Source organism: Scatophagus argus, chromosome 1, assembly GCF_020382885.2.
Source record: "Scatophagus argus isolate fScaArg1 chromosome 1, fScaArg1.pri, whole genome shotgun sequence".
In the NCBI taxonomy this organism is placed as follows: Eukaryota; Metazoa; Chordata; class Actinopteri; family Scatophagidae; genus Scatophagus; species Scatophagus argus.
Genome location: NC_058493.1, coordinates 18,839,536 through 18,860,917, shown reverse-complemented (window position 1 = coordinate 18,860,917; position 21,382 = coordinate 18,839,536). Strand labels below are relative to the sequence as shown.

Below are 21,382 nucleotides of genomic sequence, written 5' to 3'. Positions count from 1 at the left end.
AAAAGCAAGCTCCATAAAGACAAAGTTGGATAAGTTTGGTGTGGAGGAACTTGGCTGGCCTACACATAGCCCTGACCTCAAACCCATAAAACACCTTTGGGATGAACTCAAACAGAGATTGCAAACCAGGGGTACCTGGGTATAAATTCCCACAGAAACACTCATCTTGTCGAAAGCCTTCCAGAAGAGTGGAAGCTGTTATAGCTGCAGAGGGGGAACCAACTCAATATTAATGTCTGTGTATTTAGAAGAATGTGGTGAAATAGTCAGTTGTCCCAATACCTTTGTCTATATAATGTACTAAACTATACTATACTATACTATACTATACTATACCATAAATGAGACCAGGAGGAAGGGCTTCACCCTCCTATGGGCCTTTTGTTGTTACAGGATTCAGCCTCAGTCTCGAGCTTGGCTTTATGTGCTTTGAGATCTTAATGTGAAAAACATACACTTTGTACCAACTGAACCACGCAGCTGGCAGCTCGACTAGTCTTGAAACTGTGAGAAGTGGTTTCAGCTGACCACAATGCTGACCAGTGCTGCATTCAGAACTTGAACTTAAAGCCGCATGTGTTGCTGCTGGGACTTCCTGAGCTGTGTGAAGAATGATTTTATGTTGTATGTGATTAGCATGATCAGATTTATACAGAAACCAATTTCAGTAGACAGCTTATGTGTTGTTTCTGCATTCCACCATGTCCAGTCTTGCCAACCCTGCAGTCTTCTTGCATCAGTGGAATGTACTTACTGAACCTTAACTCTGAAAAAGTGTTAGTTTATCTGACATACTTTTCTAAGCCTCTTCTTTCTTTTTTCGATGGATGTAAGTAAATAATATAAACCATCAGCTACCAAGTGTGCGTGTGGTCTTAACTGTTTTTATGTACATGATCTGATATTGTTTTCTACGGCGAGACTGATTATCCTACTCTGGTCAAGTTATATTGTGTTGCACTGTATTCTATTGTGTTGTATTCATAGCCATCTCTTTTAATCTCGTCATCTGTCAGTTATGGCTATCAGTTACAGTCTGACCAGTGAGGGGAGCTGCTGGCTCTCAGGTGCTTTTCATCTTTGCACACTGCATGTTACATTTTTGCAACTTTTTACTCCTTTGTACAACATTACAACATTTTTGTATTACATATTTGTATTAATATTTGATCTCATTTGAGATTTTTTAGTGTTGTTTAATTATATTTTCTTAGCTAAATTCCATCTGTTAAAGTGGTTTTGAATTGTTGTCACTAACTGAGTGATTTGTTTTTTTCTTTTTTACTGAAGGAGAGGTGCAATGACAGTGAAGTTGACTGGCATTTCAAAAGTTCTCTGTAAATCTGCTTAAAAATGCTTTATTCTCGAAATATGACGAATGAAACACTTCATCATGGGCAGGAAACAGAAACTATCCTCATGACACAAAAATACAGAAATAAGTCGTTATTACATGAACAGTACATTTAAAAAAACAACAGTATTCAACGCAGAGAAAAACAGCTGGATACACAACTGTATTATAGAGTATTAACCTGGAAGATCCAGACGTGCCACGCCCCTCGTGAGCGGAGACCTGGTGCCTGCACTGCGTCAGGATCTGCAGGCGGACATATACAAGAAGTGGGTGACAGCACACTTCACCCCTCCACCCGGTATTAACCTTATTGTTCCTCACAGTCATCTGTTATCTTTATAGCTTGAATGAAAGGTGAGGGTTATCAACAACAAAAATAATTCTAAAGCTATACAATTGTACACAATGTTAATCTCTTTTTCTTCTTTTTTTCAGTGTTTTACCTCCAATATGTAATACAGTTACACTGCACATTCATTTATGAACAATTTATTTTTACAAGCAATTCTTAGTCATAATTTTAAGGTTATCGGTAAAAAAAAAAAAAATGAAGAAGAAGCAAAGAAATGAAGAAAAAGAAACATCACGATCTTATTTCATCAGTCACTTCTGTGTGTGCTTGATGCTTGATGCTTTAAATATGAAATTGCCATGTTGATATTTGCATACAGAAGTATTATCAAGGGTTTACAGAGAACTTAAGCATGTCTTCAGAAAGTCAAACACAACAGGAAGAAGTGTGTTAAGTTTCAAACCATGAACTCTCTGAGGACAAATAGTGGTTACATGTCATGAAAAAATGACTTTAACATTGAAAATGGGTAAAAAGACATTTCCAAATAAAATATGCACTTTTATATGTGTGTATGTGTGTGTATGTGTGTTTAAAAATAGTGGGCGTCTCAGCGACCTCAGGTCTAAGACGCATGTCCTGTAACATGTTTGCATGTTTTCCCTTCTTTCTTTCCCCTTGCCTTTTCGACTAAACTCTATCAGTCGTAGTCATGAAAGGAGTAGTTTGACATTTTGGGAAGTACGGTTATTTGTTTTTATTACAGTAGTTACATGAGAGGATTGATTCCACACTCATAAATTAAGAAGTTAGAACAAGTGTCTGCTCATCTAATGAAAAGCTCACAGTGACAGCAAGACTCCAGGAAGTCACTGCTCCCACGCAAGAATGAGTCCAGAAAATCACTCCCTGCAAAACCACTGAAACCACTTGCCTTTACGTTTTTGTCCATATTAAATAAAGAAGGTGCAGTATTATCAGTGAGCTTTAGGGGTGCTAGAAGACAGATTTTGTCACACTTTGAAAGAGTCCAGCTGGGCATTTCCCCACCTGCTTCCCAATCTTAATACCAAGCTAAGGTAGCTGCTGGCCATAGCTTCATATCTACCATACATACATGAGATGTAGTATCAATCATCTTATCTTGGTAAAGCCAATATGTGCATTTACCAAAATGTTTTTGATTTTTTCTTTTTTTAACTTAAAAAAAATCACAAAAAATAAATAAATAAAATGCATAAGCTATAGATATGGAAATGTGATCAGAGATTTGTGGATATGTTCTGACCTGTAAAATGCTGAGATCTCTGGTTTACAGAGCACAGTCACTGTAGATGTTCATGTGGGCTCATAGTGGTGTTGTTGTTTTAAAGCTGATGCATCCTGTCCATTAACAGGTTTGCACCTTGTACATATCGAGCATTCATTTCAAAATGAAGTCACTAACCCAGCGCGCACTGTACACTAAAAGGTTTCTTATGCTTTCTTTAATGCTTGGGTATTTGCTTTTCTCTTTGCTGAGGCCAACTGCTGTCAGTGGCTTTTATAACATGCACTCAGTAGCTAAAACTAATGCGGTCTAAGGCAACAGCCCTCCAATATATCCCACCTTCATGAAGTTCCTGTTGAAACTCTTTTCAACAGGCACTGATTCAACTTTATGCTTATTATGGTTGATGATGTTTGTGGCGCTGTTAAATTTAAGGTGTGCGGTGTGTCTGTTAGACTGAATGTATTACATTTTATTAGTTTTATCTGTGTGTATCTGGAGTGTACTGGTGTGTATTCGACCTAATAGTTTAATACATGATAGTAGTTGAACATGTGCCACGCTGTTGTTATTTTCTGTTATATGTGTAGCACAAACATCTCTCTGAGTGCTACCATCATGTGACTAGCAGTTCCAACTGAGTAGAAACTGCTGCACTCCAAAGCAGTTTACCACCCTCCACCCCCCTCCAGCTGTGGCTGGGGTTTAAAAGGGTAGGTTTTACATCTTTCAGGGAGGCTACAGGAAACAATGTTCACAAAAACTTGTAATGCTTTTTCAAGTCTGAGTACACATTCACAAACCTCTGTACACATTTACAAATGATAGGTTACACATTTTCATGATTTGTTCTGCTACCTTAAAGTATTTTGTTATCCAGACATTCAGACAAAAAGTCAAACTGTGCTTTCTAGGTTATTTCTTCTCTGCTAGGACACTTAGGAAGTGGACTCCAAACATGCCATGTTACACAGGAAGAGTCTTTTGGGATTTATTCTCTTGTTTCATACTTATTTACCTCATTAGATAGTATCTTGATCCCACTGTACAGCAGTAATGGGGTTACTCACAAAATGCTATTCAGATCAGCACGGTTGATTCAGCATCTAACACCAGAAACTGCACCTCCACTGTCAACACCTGTCATGAGCAAATCTTACATTTCAGATACATTTCAGTATCCCTCCTATCTACACAAATGGTTTTCTCTCCAGGTGGCTCTTCCCCAGTACCTCATCACTGAACTGGTATGTCAGCTTCTTCTTTATCTTTTTCACCTCTCCAGTTTTGCCATAGTTGCGCAACGCACGTGCCATCTTCTGATAGGTCATTTTTTTGCGATTTCCCTTCTGGATTCCCCAGCGATGTGCGAGAGCCTCCTTGTGTTTGGAAGAAAACTGGAATGTCCCTTTGTCTCTGTCCACCCACCAGATACTGTCCTTCATATCGCCGCTCCTTAAAAGGTCCAACAGGAACTGGTACAAACGGATCTTCTTTTTGTTGCCTTTTGGAAACATCAGAGAGTTGCACCATTACTAATTTTCAACCGATATGCACCTTGCAATTCTATCACATTCAAACCAGCATAAACTCCCTTTATTTGCCATGGCATTGTGACCCTATAGATGGAGAGGTCCAAACCCTTTCTTTTGTTAGTTTCAACCATATAAACCAATCATGTAAGTTAGAGAAATCCCAGACATGAGGGAAATCAGTAACAAAAAAGCAGCATGAAGGACAGCCAATGACAATGAGTCAACTCTAAAATTCTAAGAAACACTGGTAGATGTAACCTTCTATGACTCATCTTTTTAGCATCTTCCACATTGTCATGGTGCTACACCATAAACCCAGCTTCTGATATCCTGACTGTTTTTTAAATAGTGATATTAAGACAAGATAAGACTTGTGGCGGTGTATAGTTTTTCACACTGTTTGGCATCTGTCCCGTTACAGCAGAACTAGTAAAAGATAATAGACATTTCACTGTAACTGTAACTGTAACTTTAAATTTCTTCAAAAGAAATCCTGAACACAGTTGGTACCACTGACATTCTGACTTTAATAAAAAAAAAGAAAAGAAAAAAACAACTGAGCTGTTAACAAAGATACATGGTGTTATAAAGACACTGTAAAGCAGCAACACTGGCACAAGTGTTAATATATGTGAGTACAAACCAGAATGACACTGCCGTTGGTGAACACATCCGGTCAGGAGTTTGCACTTGACCAGAGGTCTTTGGAAACTGGGTCTGGAGCTCATTCTTCACTAAAACCTGACTATCATTATGCAGTTGGTCAAAGAAATTGTACAACTGGGCAATTTTGCGCACCACAGCACAGGCCTTACCACTCACTCTGTGCAATGTGTGCTCTGTCTTATGTTAAATATTCAACATGTAGCTGCTGGTTAAAGAATCAATACTAAAAATAGACAGAAATACAACATCGAGGGCTGGGTTCAACAACATTTGTGCCGAGCACCAAATTAAAATAGACAAAGTCCCTCCACAAATCTCTGAAAGGGGGGAACCACGGCCCCAAAGGTTCCACTAGGGACAGCCTTCCATTCTTCCTGTACATCTTCTGGATTATTTCTGCAATCCATTGTAAAAATACAGTCTTAGCTACCATGAGCGGTCTAGTTTATAACAGATGAACAACCACTTTATCTTGTGAGCCCACTTCCTTTGAAGATGCATGACCAGCAATTGTCAAAGCAGTTGTGCAACTAGTAGCTCATCCTTAAAGTGTATCTTAAATTGTCAGCAGAACACAAAGCTGACATGACTTAATGTCAAACCTCAACCATCCCAATGTGAGGAAAACAACAAAGGCCTGTTATAAAGAGAGGAGTATTTAGAAGAGCTGTAATGGCAACTTAGACATAATTCAATACCAAAGCAACTCCACACATGTTGAGATTTAAAAATTTAAGTCCCATGACTTTGTGCTTCTAGATATACCATGAGCTGGATGACTGAGAGTCTTCACATGGCCCGCATAGCTGGTGTGTCTTAAAGTATCCGTGTTAACTGCTCAGTAAAGAACCGCAAGTGCTCACTCACTGTACATACAGTACAGCTGGAAATTGCCTCTAAATATGGTTCCTTACCCAAATCTCCAGGTGTCACATAGGGGCCTCGATCTCTCAGACACTCCTCATCAGATACCTCCAGCGGGGGACTTTGGTCTCCGTGTTCCTCATCGTCTGAGCTGCGCTGGGACATGTGGGTGGGATACACAGGCCGAGGGAAGAAGGCTACCTGCAACACAGGAGACAGCAAGAGTCAAAATTAATTATCCGCATATGAAGTTTTGTTGTGTGGTACTGACACTATTAAATGCAATGATTATTACTCCCACCAGTGATTATTTTCATATCTCATCCTCCTCCTTACATTTTCAAACAAATACTTTTTTATGCATTTTTATTTTCGTTTTCAAACAGCCATGACTCACGAGTTACATGTGTTTCAGAGAGACTATGTTTCTACTCACATACACTCACATTATACTGTGGCTAATATCAGACACATATTCTGCACTGAAATCCTCTCATGCAAGTGAAAGAGCCTTTCTCTGCATGAGCTGTGATGTGTGTGACGCTGCTATCATTGTATGCCTGGGTGGGCAACACTTTACATCCTTTACAAAAACAGTCAGTGGTGGAAACCTATTTGTGAATTCCATGTGTGAACAGTTTTTTTTTTTTTTCACATTGTATTCTCATATCACATTTCAATTGATGCATTAACAGCTTTTCTTTTCTCGTTCCAACACATTCTCCCATTACAAAAATGGCAGTCTGTTTTTCACAAGGGAAATTTCACTTCACCTCTCACACAAAAACCATCATGTGATCCGTGAGCACATGTGCTTTGTGGGTTCTTTGTGATGGATACAAACAGCAAAAACACAAGTAGCGTCACTGAAATTACACATTTCTTGTGCTTAAGTCCTTAAGCAAACTGAGATTCACCGGTGAAGAGAAAAGTCTTGGTGACCTTTATAGGTTTCTTTAGGTATGAACACAAAGGTTGCCCAGTGTCACGTCTGTTTACTCGCTGACAGCTGGAGAGGTGAGGCTTGCACTTGTGAAACTGAGCGATCTTAGCTGACCCTACTCAAAGAAACTGTCCTTTTTGAACTGAAAATTTAAACAAAAAACCCTTAACAAAAAAAAAAAAAAAATTGTGTGTAGCTCAAAGACTCACTTCCTGATTTCTGTCACAGAACCATAAAAGGCCTCAAGTCCCTGAATGTCACCGTCTGATTTGAAACCAAACATTTATGGTGAGTTTAAAAATGTCTGCAGTGAGCTAAAGGGAAAACCGGGGATTCTCAGGCATAGTTGGACATGATGCTGTAGGTCATAAAACTCCTTAGTGATATTTTTTATGAACCAACTGAAAATCGTTCGTTGTTATTTCATTTTTATACCTCAACGCCAAAATCACTGACAACCTTGTACTATGAGTAAAATTAATACTACACTATGTTCAGGGAAGCCTCACTTAAGTCATCACTCCAACAATGAGTAATCATCATCATTACAGTGAGGCCTCTGACTAATGAAACAGCTACACAGCACCATCAGAAGTAGCTCTAATGACACACATGCGCAAAAACCTTATTTCAGTTCTTTAGTTCTTGCATTTTAATTAGATTTACACTGATAGCTGTTTGTTTGCTGTGTGTACCACTATGTGACGTATTACAGGTGCGTTCATTTTATATATATACATATATATATATATATGTATATATTATTGGCTGACAGAAGGACTTACTGGTGGCTGTAACACATGTGAATGTGCCCCAAGATTTGGATCGAGCAGGTTTTCTGCATCATATCGCATGGCCTCGTGTCGTATGAGGCTGGGTGGGTGGAGAGCCTGCACACTCTGAAGCTCTGTGAAGTTGGTCTCTTGAAGGTTTTCAAACTCTGCAGGGTGTACGTGAGGGTGAGTGTGATAGTCCCAGTGATCTAAATAGAGAAGGTGTGAAACAACATAATGGCCACAGCTTTAAGTTGTGTCTTACAATCACAAGAAGAAAGTCACAGAGAGGAGGCCCCGTGAAGTTAAATCGAGCAACCAGCTTCGCACAAAAGCCATGAGAAGGTCATTAAAATGATTTCATGAAGCACTTATGTCTATGAAAATTTATCACTAACACGTCAAACGCAAATGGATTTGACAGTGAGATGCTTACTCATAGTGCTTGAGTTTGCATAAACTCGGTTAAATGAGGAGAATAAAAGAGAATTCAGCATGAAGCTCTTTCCTGTTTCTTGCCACACTTGCAGTGTCGCCACAGCCGTTGACTTTGAATTTGCACTCTCTCTCTCTCATGTTGTCCTTGACCTTTTTTTTTTTTTTTTTTTAATCTCCAGAATGCATTTAAGAACTTAACAAAATCATTAAACAAATTAACTCTCAAGTTTAAGTTGTACATATTTTTAAATCATGGAAACAAGGGAGAGCCAAATAGAAGCGAACAAATATTTCACATGCAAGACACTAAAGACTTTAGTGCATAATCCTAATTCAGCCATGTCATTCATCTGCTGTGACACTGTCAAATAATTCTTCAGTATACTAATTTTCGTAGAGCCTAAACTTCTGTTTTTAAGGGTATAAGATGCAGACGTGAGATACTGAGATCTCAGATGTTAGATATATTTATCACAACGACAATGGAAGTTTTGTCAGTCGGCTGTTAGGCCAGGAAAAATATTTCTTCCCAATTTAGATTGTTTTGGTGCAGTATTCAAAGCAGTTGATTACAAGAGAAAGTAAAGCACCTCTCATGTATCAACAAAACCCCATGGGGCGAAAGTTGTTCTATGTCTGTAGTTGTAGCAGTCGAAAGAAATGGCATCTGTTTCCTGTGTTCCATACACCCTAATGTGGTGCGCTCCAGCTGCAGACGCTACAGGCTTTTTATGTAGCCTTAGATACACCAGAAAAGTCTGTGTCACCACATCAGGTCATGGTGATTAATTTAAAGTATAGATTGACTGAAAGACTAAAGTGTCAGTATTTTTTTTAATGAAGAAAACAGGGAGGAAAACAAGATTTATGACAGCAGGTTGAGTTTGTGTTATTTGGATTTTTTTTTTTAATGCATTTTAAAACTTCTTTAATTTAAACATTTAAAAATTAGATTCAATTTGACAGAACTAGTTGCAGTTTAAATTACAACGGTGTTCACATGAAGAGAAGTAAACAATGAAGTAAAACTCACCTGCCTGGAAATCTGCATCTAGGACATAAGAATTATAATACTCTGAAATTGGATGCCTGTAGATCTCAGGATCATACATTTCTTCTGAGTGCTGCAAGTCAAAATAAAAACAGTTTCAGCTACAAATATCAGGACAAAAATAGAAAAATAAGTCTTCATCTCCTCTGACTGGAAGGCGTGTAGGGTGCAGACAACATATACTATATCATTACACGTCTAATCCTTCAAAGGAAATAATAATGCTCATCATCTGTCTGTTATGAAATGTTCATATTCGCTACAAATACATTCAAGTTTGTAAATCAGAAGAAACGTTAGCGTTATAGTTTTAATAATGTTCATGTTAGAATGAATACTTTTTTTAACCACTACTGTTCTGAAACTCTTGAGAACTCTCAAGTTTCATTTTCATGTTTCCAGTAGTATAAAAGACTCTTTCTACACTTTGTGTCCTGTACTCACATTGAAGTTGAACCCACATTAAGTCATCTAATCTGAAATAATTCCTGTTGTCCACATCTTCTCAACTGTCAAACAAGTTTCTGTTTAATGCTGCTTTAAAAACAAACCTCCGAAGCAGCTCTTTTAGACCGTCAGATGCTGGAAAGTCTCCTGAGGGCTTAAATAATAAGAAAATAAACAATACTCACGGGAGGGACGAGGTAGCTCTCCATTCTGTATGGATGCAACATGGAGACCTCTTCTCCAACGAACCGGCTCTCAGACGCTTTGCTGGCCAAACACTCTGACAACCTTTCAAAACTTTTGCGGCACCATTGCACAATGTTTCAAAATTTCCTCTCACTCAACGAAAGTCAAAAAATGTCTCTCTCTCTCCTACTGTATAGCACACACTTATGATCTTAACTACACTCACAGGCCTATGGCTTTGTTAAATAAAACGAAATGAACAAGGCCCGCTGTGTGACTGTAAAATGAAAAAGGAACTTTTGACTTCTGTAAAATTTCTGTGGGTGGGAGCAATAGAGTGTGTCTGCTAAAGGTTCCTGGCCATTGATGATTTGTCAAGGGAGACCACAAAACTCCACATTTATCAGAGTCTATAAACTGTCCCCTCCTTTTGGCAGCCAATCATCTTGAAGGGTTTTCCTCACTGTCAGTTTCTCCCCCCTAAATGATGTGATAAACACAGGGTGCAGTGATCTGTTCAATATGTAATATTTTTAGCTTGCTTAATTTTAATCAATTCCTGGGTTTTCTACAATATTTTTTTATTGAATTTAAGCCAGGCTTTAGTCTCAACAGCAATAGAGTCATTTACGGAAAAATGTGGTTGCTGCTAAATAGGCCATAACGGCTAGTAGTTGTAAGTGGTGTTTAAACATAAATGGTTTATCAAATATTTATTAATATGTTTTTTAAGACTTAGTCGATAAACATAATCATAGACTTAGTCCATAAACATAATATTGTTATTATGTTAACATTAATGACAACATAGTAAAATACTTTAATTGTTAATAAATTCTCACCAAAGTGTTACCACATTCATTAGTATTCTTACAATAACAGTTCCGAGTTCACTGACTTTATAACATACTGTGCATTATAGCCAGCAAACAGAACAAGAAGAGTCAAAATTGCTTTGTTGACCGTGCATGTTTAAGCACTCAATGAGTGGCAATAAGAGAGCATTATGAAGCATTAAGAGAACTCTAGCGAAAACCTGTTACGCTGAAGAGCGTTTACAGTAGTTTACTGTGACAATGTACAAAACTCTGTGTGTCACAGTGGGTCACATTGTAAACAACAATGCTGCTGGTTCTGCAGCTGTGAAACTAACAGACTGTAAGTTTACACTGTAGCAAAATAACTGAAACATTTGATGCAAACAAAAGTTTGTAAAGGAAAAAATGTCAACACAGGTTTTTTCACATATCCTTTCAAGGACTTTTCAAGGATTTCCATTCCTACCCATAATCATAGCCATAACCAGTTCATGTCTAACCCTAACCCTAACCTAAAATTAATTCATGACTTATTCCTAATCCTAACAAGGACATCAGAAAAGATTTTTTTTTACCTCATTAGAACCAGGCTCAGGTCCTGACAAGGTCTGTGTTTATACTGGAAAAGGTCCCCAGTGGGTAATATAATCATGCACTACACACACACACACACACACACACACACACACACACACACACATTTATACACACATACACAGCTGTAAGATAAGATGAAGGTGCAGTATCTGTGTTGTGACCACACTAAGGTAAATGGAGATTATGATTAGCAGAAGGCAAAGATACTGTAAGAACAAAAGTCTGTTTGGTTCAGTAATGCTTTGTTATGCAATGTACTATGGTTGATTGTTTGGTCTGTTGTAAAATCATAAAGCATCATGGTAAAACAAAAAACAAGTTTAGTGAATAAATATGTTGGTTACCAATTTCTGAACGTATCTTTCTAACTGTAAAAACTGAAGGTACCGTGTATTCCTCAGATGCCAAGATAACTGTTGAGTAGTACAGTAACAGTGCAGCACAAATCTGAGTGTATATTGTTAGCACCGCCTGTTTAAGAGGAAGACTGCAGCCTTGTGATAAGGCAACACGCTGAAAATATTACATTCTGTAAGATTGAAATATTGAGGTTATGTTTAACTTCTGACCACATTCAGGAGGTTTATTATGGGTGCTAAGATCTACACATTTAAAACATGGTCAAATGCTTTCCAAAATACCACCTTCATATTTTATGTCAGCTACATCAGTCACACAGGAAGACTTGATGGAGCTGCAGCAGATAGTGGTTCTCATGCACATTGTGTCACTTGCTTTTTAACTAAACTGTAACATAGTTAGATGCCATTTTCATGTTTTTTTTGTAATTTCAGATGTTTTTTATCACGTGAAATGGCCCTCATTAACCCACAGAGAACTGTGATCTTTAGAGTCTCCTTTTGGAGAGCTGTTAAAACCACACAGACGGTGGTCAGCACTGACCAACCCCATCTTAATCACAGCTGGCTGAGCAAAACTGATGACACAGTAGCATTTTCCAAGAGTATTAATACACAGTAAGCTGCAGCAAGCCAAACACTGTTTCCATAGCTGTTATTTTAAGTGTAGAGATACTGTTTGTTTCTTTTTTTTTTCTTTTCTTATGGTGACTTTTTGTTCATGTTGAAAGGAAGAAAAAAGACAGAAAAGTGCTAAAACTGATTAATGTTTTTTTCTATGTCCAAACTCTGTTGAGGTTTTAAAATATCAACTAACGGCAAAACACTAATTCAAGCTCAGTAGTGCAATGCTAATGTATGTGTCCACACTGATTCAAATATAAAATTGAAGTTAATGTACAGCTCAGTGTTGTCATTTTCAGAGTAGTGATATCACACTGTTAAAATACTTGTGCGTGTAAAAGTGCTGCATTCCAAAGCATTCCCATCAAAATATACTTCAAGTACCAAAAGTAAAAGTATTTTATATGCAGAATGACCAGAATAATATTCATTATATTATTGGATAATAATTATTCACACATGAATGTGTACATAACTTTAATGTTGCAGCTGGTAAATTATTTTACATCCTGTTGTATAGACATTAATACATCTTGATTTATCCGTTCTGATATTTTATATTAATAATCTGAATCTGCAAACTAACCGACTAACTGAAGCTTTAAAATAAATGCAGTGGGGTAAAAATTTCATAAAACTACATTAAAAAAATTATTGCGTGAGAAGAGAGAATCTGTTTGCACTCGTCAGTGTGCTGCTCTGTCAGTGTCTGTCTTGGTTTGACTGCTAGGCAAAACTGGCTTTGAACCTTAAGACTTTCACACACACTCTAAAAGTAAAGAAGTAACATAATTGTGCATGCAGCTTTATTTGGAAAATATGCAACAAACTTTCACAACAGTTTGACAGAATGATTCAATTGGTAAACCGCATTACACAGTGTAGGTCAGTAGGTATCAACTGAAGAGATCGTCAAAATAAAATGGATTGAAAATATTGATTTTATCACTGTTGCACCAGCTAAACTGTAATTTAGAAGTGCAGGCCTATTTAATTCAAGTGATGTTCTGCTGTGAAAATTACTGCTTCAGCTTAATCTCCTTGCTTGACATCAACACAGGCAGGAAGGTGGACTTTCTGTGTGGAGTTTGCATGTTCTCTGTGTGTTTCCTCCAGCTGCTCCAGCCACAAGCCCCGAGGTCCAAAGATATTCAGTTCAGTTAATTATTGCCCACAGGTGTGAGTGTGAATGGTCGTTTGTCCTGTGATGAAATGATGACCGATCCAAGGTGGACCCTCCATCCCCCAGCAAACCTGCAAAGGAATCTTTGAATCTAATATAATGGTAAATGATATACATCTGATTTGGTCCTCTGCTTTGAATCTGTGAACCTTTGAAAAACTTTAAAGACGCCATTAAATTTGATTTATAAGTAAAACTGTTCTAGTCTCAATGTTTTTGTCTTCCTGGCGGCCTGAGGAATGAAGTACGCACAGTATACAGTACATGCACAACAAAAGTGGCATATGGGGAAGTGGAAACTTGTCTTTCAGATTCAGTTCCTTGAAGGCTGCCTTTAAATGAATCCATTTACGTGTCATATGGCCAGGATCATCCAGAACTCTGTGGGGGGTTGGTTGTCTTGTTGGTGCAGTTTTCTTTTGCATTGTGTTTGACTATGACGACCTTATGGTTTCAATCTGTCACGTCGCTGCGTTTCTCCAGCCAGACTTTTTGTAGTGGTTCTCACAAAAAGATTTAGAGACTTTGTAAAATAATGTTAATGTCAGCGTACTGCATAAAACATAGATGTGCATACGCTTGGCATTACTGATAACCGAAAATTGTGACATAATCGACGTTATTGTGTAAGACATCCTGGAAACTGCTGTAAACAGAAGAGAGCAGAGAAGACTCTTGGCTTCATTACACTGAAACGATTTTCTCAAAACTCAGCACAGTATCGGGAACCATTCATTTCAAGCAAGGAGTGCGTTCAGTTAAGTCTTTGACTCTTTTTTTTCCTGAACTTTCTGCAAGAAGATTGCATCATCATAAAAAGGCCGTGAACATTACCCTACCATTACCCTGACAAATCACGTGTCCTGCATTGTTTTTCCCAAATTTTTCCATTTGTCGTGTATGATTCTACACTGCAAATCTAATGCAGTCCATTAAAACCATACAGCATGAATTTGAGGGCCACTGGTGGATTTTCGGACTCTTTCAAGCTTCAACACAGTGTTGGACACAATAATGTGAACATTTGTGAAATACTGTGAACTCCAATTGAAAAAAAAAGTGTGCAGAACTCACACAACGTACAATTTTAGCTGCCTGTGTCAGAGATGTGTTGATTCACATCAACTGTGCTGTGTTCACAGCTGACAAAATAAAGGAGAGGTCTCACAAAGTAGTGGTAGTGGTAGTGGGATGTAATTTTAACATTCGCTCTATGGATACTTACTCACCTCCTTTACTTAACTGCTTGAGTAAAGGCTGGGGTATTTCAACTTTACTAATGTATATGATGTCTACTCTACAACAGTTCAGAAGAATAAAATGCTTTATTTTACTGTAGCACATTTAGTCTTCAGCTATGGTCAGAGGTTTCTTTACAAATTAAAATTTTATCTATAAAACATATGGCGAGGTTTTAATGAATGGTCCACTGTTACAGATGCCAACAATATAATAAAGCACTTAAAATTAGCTCTGTTTTGACCAGTTATAACAGTACATTACCACTTAAACTTATTTACAAGATTATATTTTGCCCGTAGTACTTACTACGTGTGTGGCACGCACTTTTAACATTTAGTCAGTTGTGAGAATAGCAGTGGTAGATACCAACAACTGCTTTTTGACTACTTAGAATCCAAGGCCAGCATATTTGCAATATAATTTTGAGGAGTAATTCTAATCAAAGATATCTACAATTTAATTTTCACTTCTTACTTGTAGATATAAAATTCTTCTTATATTACAGTTATCATAGATGAAATTCTATATCTTTAAAATTCAGCTCTGACTCGTCAAAATTAGATTCTTAATATGTTGGCTTTAGTAAGAATGTAATTTCACATATCTTGAATTTTTATCTTGTATTTCTGATGCCTGAAATACAATTGTAATAAAGCCGCATAGCACAGCAGTGAGTCGGAACCTAACATTTTGAGAAAGAAGATGGAGAAATTGAAGGAAGATGGAAAAAAAGGAAAAGTATAGGAAGACAAATGGAGGAGCATCCATTTGTAACTGTCAGAACCAAACATGAAAGTCATGTCACCTGGTACTTGAACTCACATCGTCGTCTTGGCCACCAGAGGCACAGAAAAGTGTCACAAAGAGACTGAACCGAACACAACTGGACTCTGTTACATATCTTTGAAGACGTTTCGACTCTCATCCAAGACTCCTCAGTAGTTCATGCTCATCAGGACTAAACTAGGCTAGTCTTGATGAGCCTGAACTGATAAAGCCTCTAGACTTAGACGAGGCTAGTCTTGATGAGCCTGAACTGCCTCTTGGATGAGAGGCGAAACATCTTCAAAGACAAGTCCAGTTGCATTGGTTTCAATCTCTTTGAGATAGCTATGACCTGGACGAATGAGACTATCCACGGGCATGCAGAGAAGTACTTTTAGCTGGCAGGAATTATGAAGTGGCTTCACACAATGTGATGACAAATACATGAAGGTGCATTAGCTGAACGTAACTGTTTTAAACTCATTAAATTCTTTGAAACTATGTGTCTGTAATCCAGTATTTCTCAGTGTTGCACTGCATGTTTCTCATGTTTTCTTGTTCCATCACACCTGATTCAAATGAATGGGTCATTATCAGATGTTTTGCAGAGCTTCACAAGAGCTGATCTCACAGAAAAATATCCATTCTGCATCACAAAAGGCTCAAACCTACAACCTTTGACACCAAAGTCTAATCATGGTCTTGTTTACCTCCCCACCATGTAAGAAACTGCTCAAGATTGGAGATTTAATGAAATTTTTCAGTATCTGTTTATAGTTTTGTTTTCAGTCATACATTTTGATGCAGATAGGTTGGAGATTGTTTTTTTGAGAAGAGTTATGTACTTCTTAATTCCTACCAGCTCAAAGCATCTGAACATTTCCGCCCAATTTGGCCTACATTTTGGGGAAAGCGACATAGTTGCAAAACTTACAGCTGGTTTGTTTCAAATTAAGTTATATATCTACAATTCTTTATATAACTAGTCAGATTTTAATTTTAGATGTCAACAACTGATTTACAGGTTTCCATAATTAAATCAAAGCTATACGTGAATCAGTTTCTATTAGTCAAAATGTTGAATTAAGATTTTTAAGACTAGGTCTATATATTTTGACATTTACACGTCAAAATATAATTTCCAGTCATTTCAAAACTGAATTACTACTAGGCAGTCATTCAGACAAAATATTAAAAGGCCATACACTTGCATAATGTAATGACAAAAGTAGAGAGAGATCATAAATTCTATGTACTGGCTGTTAAACAACAGCGTCTAAAGTTTTCTGATGCAAGCTAATATTAGTCAGTGTTGAATGATGAGCAAAAGTGAGTATTACTGCAAAAAAGTCATTTTTTACATTTTTATTTTGCCAGTTTGGATGATCATTATATATTATCTTGTTGTTTCTTGACAATGACAATAAAGTATAAAGTAAAGTAAAGTTCAATTTATACTAAAAAGAGTGTGGGATTTCTTATTTAATATAATTGCAAAAACAGGGTTGTATAGTCTTTTATTAACTAACATTTTCAAAGATGGACTAATAGCCTAACATTTTGGAAAATACACTGCTTTCTTAGAGTTTAGAGAGAAAATTCATGCCTCTCTTACTTATGTAAAGTAAATATGAATCTAGTATATGGTTAGGTTTACTCTTCTTTCCTCTGAGCCATCGTGTCCACCAGACATGACTGAACGAGCACCTGTCACTCCATAAAAACAGGTCTGGTGAGATATGCAGTATAAAATACAGTTTCTAACATACAGTTACATACTTGTGACCTGCTGTAGCTCTGACCAAGTCTTGCTTTCTGGTTTGGTCCCACCACAGAGTGTAACTGAGCACTTCTCAGTTTTCAGTCTAAATGCAGTGACAAGATGCATATCTCTCATGGTTAAAACTCACACAAGTACTGAACAGTTACACTGTCACCTCTTACTACTTGGTCACAAAGTTGGGCCCCTGGAATCTTTGTGCCTGTTGTGTTGAGGTGTCAATGTTCTCATCACTATCTTTGTCTGCACTTATTTTGAGAGGCTACTAATATTCTGAAGGAAGCACGGTCTGCTAATTATCAAATGGAACTGTTAAGGGTACTGCTACAGAAACTTCAAATCAGAAACATGAAATATATCTGTTATTTACCATAGTCTGCCCTGCCATCTTTAAGCAAGCTAAAGTCATATTCATTTCCCAAGAAACCTGGATACATTTAGTGTGCTATTAAACTTTTTTCTTTTTTTAAGAATATGTTTACATTTTTTATTTTTTGGTAACATTCAGAGTTCTTTGAAATTTAACTCATTCTCAGAATATTCACAGCACAGGGTCACAAGATTGTGCCCACACAGCCTCGCAGAGGGGGAATGACACGCATGACCACTGACTGTGGAAAACAGGATACAGGGTACGTCGCAACAGGAAGTGTTGCACTCCTCCTCTGCAGAACATCAGTTTGACCAGAATGACTGCAGGTTGATGTCCACACTCTGTAACTCCTGTGGCAGTGTTCAAATTTCGTAATCGTCTTCGCTCACCATTTCTTCTGAGCTAGTTGAGTAATTCAGTTGAATAAAAAACAGTTTTGTCCAAAGAAAGAAAGAAAGACAGAAATCCCCAGGCAGTCTGTACAGTCTGGGTTTTTTTATATATATAGATTGCATGCGAGTAATAACTTATTTTGGTGTATAACAGAAGTAACTCACATAAGACAGCTTAAACAGAAAAATACATCAATAACCTCTCCTAAATAAATGAAACTGACTGAAGTGCACACATCTCCTGTTGATTTGTACATTTTAAGTTCACACAAGATGTTTAAGCCTTTAACGGGAAAAAAAAAATGTAAAGCATTTGTTTTTCTAACTCTCATATCAAACATTAAATACAAGATAAAATTTGATGACTGAATATCTTACTGATGTCTGCCTGTCTGGTTTTATATTTATGTTTGAGCAAAGCAGGCTTTTAATTATAAACAAATTCAGTTAAGTTAAAACATAATCAAAAATCACAATTGAAGCTGAAATTATGAAATATGAGTAAATACTGTGGGTTTAACAGATTTATCAGCTCATTAACCCAACACTGTATACCTACAATACACAAAGTAAGACTAAAGCACCATCTCATAACAGCGCGCACACATAAGGAAAGTCAGGATACGCCCACAGTCTACCACAGATGGTCTTACCATCGCTCTCTGTACAGCATCCATCCATGAGCTGTGAAGGTGTCCACGGGAGATGTTGAACTACTGGAAGCAAAATGCCAAAGGTGGTTGAAAAATGCAGGCTTTCTATATATCTCTGAATTAGCAGGGGAACTAAAAACTTCCTTAATTCTACCAATTTAGGTTGGTACCATAAGGCTTCTTCTTCTTCTTCTTCTTCTTCTTCTTCTTCTCCTTCTTCCTTATTAAAACAAGAAGGTGACAAACTTTTCCTACCAAAAAAGTTTTTGGTAGTGGTGAGCTCAGTTCGGCCACATCGAGTCTAAAGCCTGTGGCCTCTATTATACTCACTGTACAGATTTTTATTTCCAAACTCACTGGACGTTCATTAAAAGCACATGGCAATCAAAGTGACCCATTTGTGTTAACCCTGCATATCCACTAAGAATTTATTTTTAAAGGCATCTTTTTCTTTCATTTTCAAGTTTTTGGAAAAGCTAGTTGTTGAGTGTTCTGACAATGCTTAGTGTTTAAAATAATTTACAGTTTAAAGTGATCCAAGTTGCCTGTAAACATAGATTTTAGGCACTTAAAATTTAGAGCGCATTTGTTGCTCTGTTTTAGCTAAAAAAGAAAAAAAAGATTTCTCTTTTATCTTGCCATTTTTACTAAAAGATAGTGAGAGCTTGCTATATTTAACAGCTACATTTCAAAAAGCAGACAGGTAGGAATATATCTCTGTGAAACAAGGCATGCATTTTGGTGTGACTAACTTTGTTTTTTTTGTTTTGTTTTTTTTGACAATTTTTGATCAGGAGTGTCAAACCAGCAGTGCCATATACTGAGGTAGAATAAATAACAAGCGTCTAAATTAATTTCACTTTTTCATTTGTTTTCACTGAGTGCACGAAAGGTGCTTATTCATTAAAACAGAGCAGCCGCAACCATGATGAAGAAATCCAGACTTATATTAAGAATAAAAACCACCTCCCACCTGCAGAAGAAGCAGAGTTACAGGCTGCAAGTAGAGTTTTAAAGTTAAAATTCGGTTTCCGAAACTGCTTAAAGTTTTGCTCACATGTAAATTGTTAATAGTGTTCAGAGGACTGTGCACATCACAGTTACATACCTTATTTAAGTGGTAAATTTAGTTTTTTTTTAAAAAAACAGAAGTATAAGTGTTAGATATTTATTATTATTATATTGACACCCTTTCGGGGCAGACTGGTGACATTATCACTTTGGCATGCAATGCAGTTTTGCACTGCCCGATTCTCGGTTCTCAACGGCCATGACATAATTAATGAGCCTGACAAACAATCAAGCGAGCATCTATATGGTGGATTTTAGCCTATAAACATGTGGCCAAGTTTATGAGTTGGACCAACAAGTTGTTTTTCAACGAGATGTATTCGGCTTCACACGTGTTTATTCTGAAAAAAAGGAAAATATTACCCAGAAATTTTCAGTACTGTAGATGGACAGTCGACAGAGAGGGCCTATGTTTCCTGGCTGATAGTCAGCAGAGGTTTCAGTGGCCATCATGTGTTTCACAATGACATGGAACGGTCGCTTGACATGCATGCAAGGGGACATCCAGCCCTCTCACTTCTTATTCCTGATTCCTCATTTTCTCTGGACTCCACAAGATTCAACGAATAGACTAGGCTGTGGGTATTATTAGACAAGGGTGAATCACAAGGCACATGGACACACACACACACACACACACACACACACACACCGACGCACACAGACACACACACATCGTTCACTGTAGAAAGGTATTTTTTTCTGTTTTTACACAGAGAGTAAAACTTTCGTAGAGTAAAACTCGGTGGTGGTAGCTCGTATCTGCTGTTCGATCTGTTTAAAAACATTTGAGTCAATATTTTTTTGGACTCCAAACTACACACACACACGTATAAGTCAAATACACCCATATGTCCCTATCCCACCAAACAACTAAGTTCCTCTTTCTTTATGTATTGCTCAAGTCAGACAAAGATGACTCAGTGCGGATATTAATCAGGTTTTTTTTTTTTTTTTTTTTTTTGGTTATCTTCACATCTCAGTCCACTTGTTAGAGTCGCAGTTAGCCAGTCTATTTTTAAAAATCAGAGAACTTAAAGATTGGTGAGACATCTTGCTAAAATGTCAGTTTGGCTCCTAAAATATGTTGTTGACTGGACCTAAGATTGTTTATCATGTTCTGTACATATAAGCGATGTTATGTTATTCTTTATTAAGGTGACAAGCATACCAGAAAATGTGGATCAGTGTTATTCTTTAGTCACCTCCTTCAAACTCCCTTTTCACATCTCAGGCAGTGGGAAAGTAAAGGTAAGTAAACAGGTCTCACAGCTGATCCAAAATAAAAACAGAGGAAATACAATTGGACATGGTGTCCTTCTTCAACAGGAGGTGCTTATAGCTACAATGTCAACTAAGTTTAAAAAGCAAATAATTTTAAGACAGAAGACGGAATGTAATTTCTGCCATAATGAGACCTTTTTCTTGACTGCTGTAAAGTCCTGTCAGATGCACCACCTGGTGGTCGGGCGCTTTATTAAGAGAGCTTATTGTGCAGTTCGACCTTTGCAGCTCCATTAGAGGTGAAGTGGAAATAAGACTGCTGACCGCCGAGGGAGCCAACCATGGGAGTAACACCCTTAAAGCTGGTACATGAACGGTTGTGTGAACCTCAAGCAACTGTATGTTTCAAACTCATACTGGAGAAAAAATAATAATAATAACAATGATATATAAAATTATTAGATTGTCAATACTGATGC

At 37.4% G+C, this 21,382-nt stretch overlaps 1 protein-coding gene across 1 annotated transcript; it reads right to left on the bottom strand.

The window, feature by feature from the left end:
• Positions 1-1,342: 1,342 nt before the first annotated feature.
• spi1b (Spi-1 proto-oncogene b) lies at positions 1,343-10,208 on the bottom strand. Its single transcript, XM_046389203.1, has 5 exons — positions 9,822-10,208; positions 9,172-9,262; positions 7,713-7,909; positions 6,035-6,185; positions 1,343-4,423 (listed from the first exon to the last, which is right to left on the bottom strand). Exons 1-5 carry the CDS (start codon positions 9,861-9,863, stop codon positions 4,110-4,112), a joined length of 795 nt encoding a protein of 264 aa, XP_046245159.1. The 5' UTR covers positions 9,864-10,208; the 3' UTR covers positions 1,343-4,109.
• Between the last annotated feature and the right edge of the window lie 11,174 nt (positions 10,209-21,382).

Bases quoted from the DNA above. Each gene is read 5' to 3' on its own strand.
- spi1b (XM_046389203.1), bottom strand. From the start codon at position 9,863: ATGTTGCATCCATACAGAATGGAGAGCTACCTCGTCCCTCCC. The intron at 9,263-9,821 runs GTGAGTATTGTT...TTTGACTTGCAG, and splicing joins AGAGCTACCTCGTCCCTCCC to CACTCAGAAGAAATGTATGA. The intron at 4,424-6,034 runs GTAAGGAACCAT...TGTTTCCAAAAG, and splicing joins TGTGACACCTGGAGATTTGG to GCAACAAAAAGAAGATCCGT.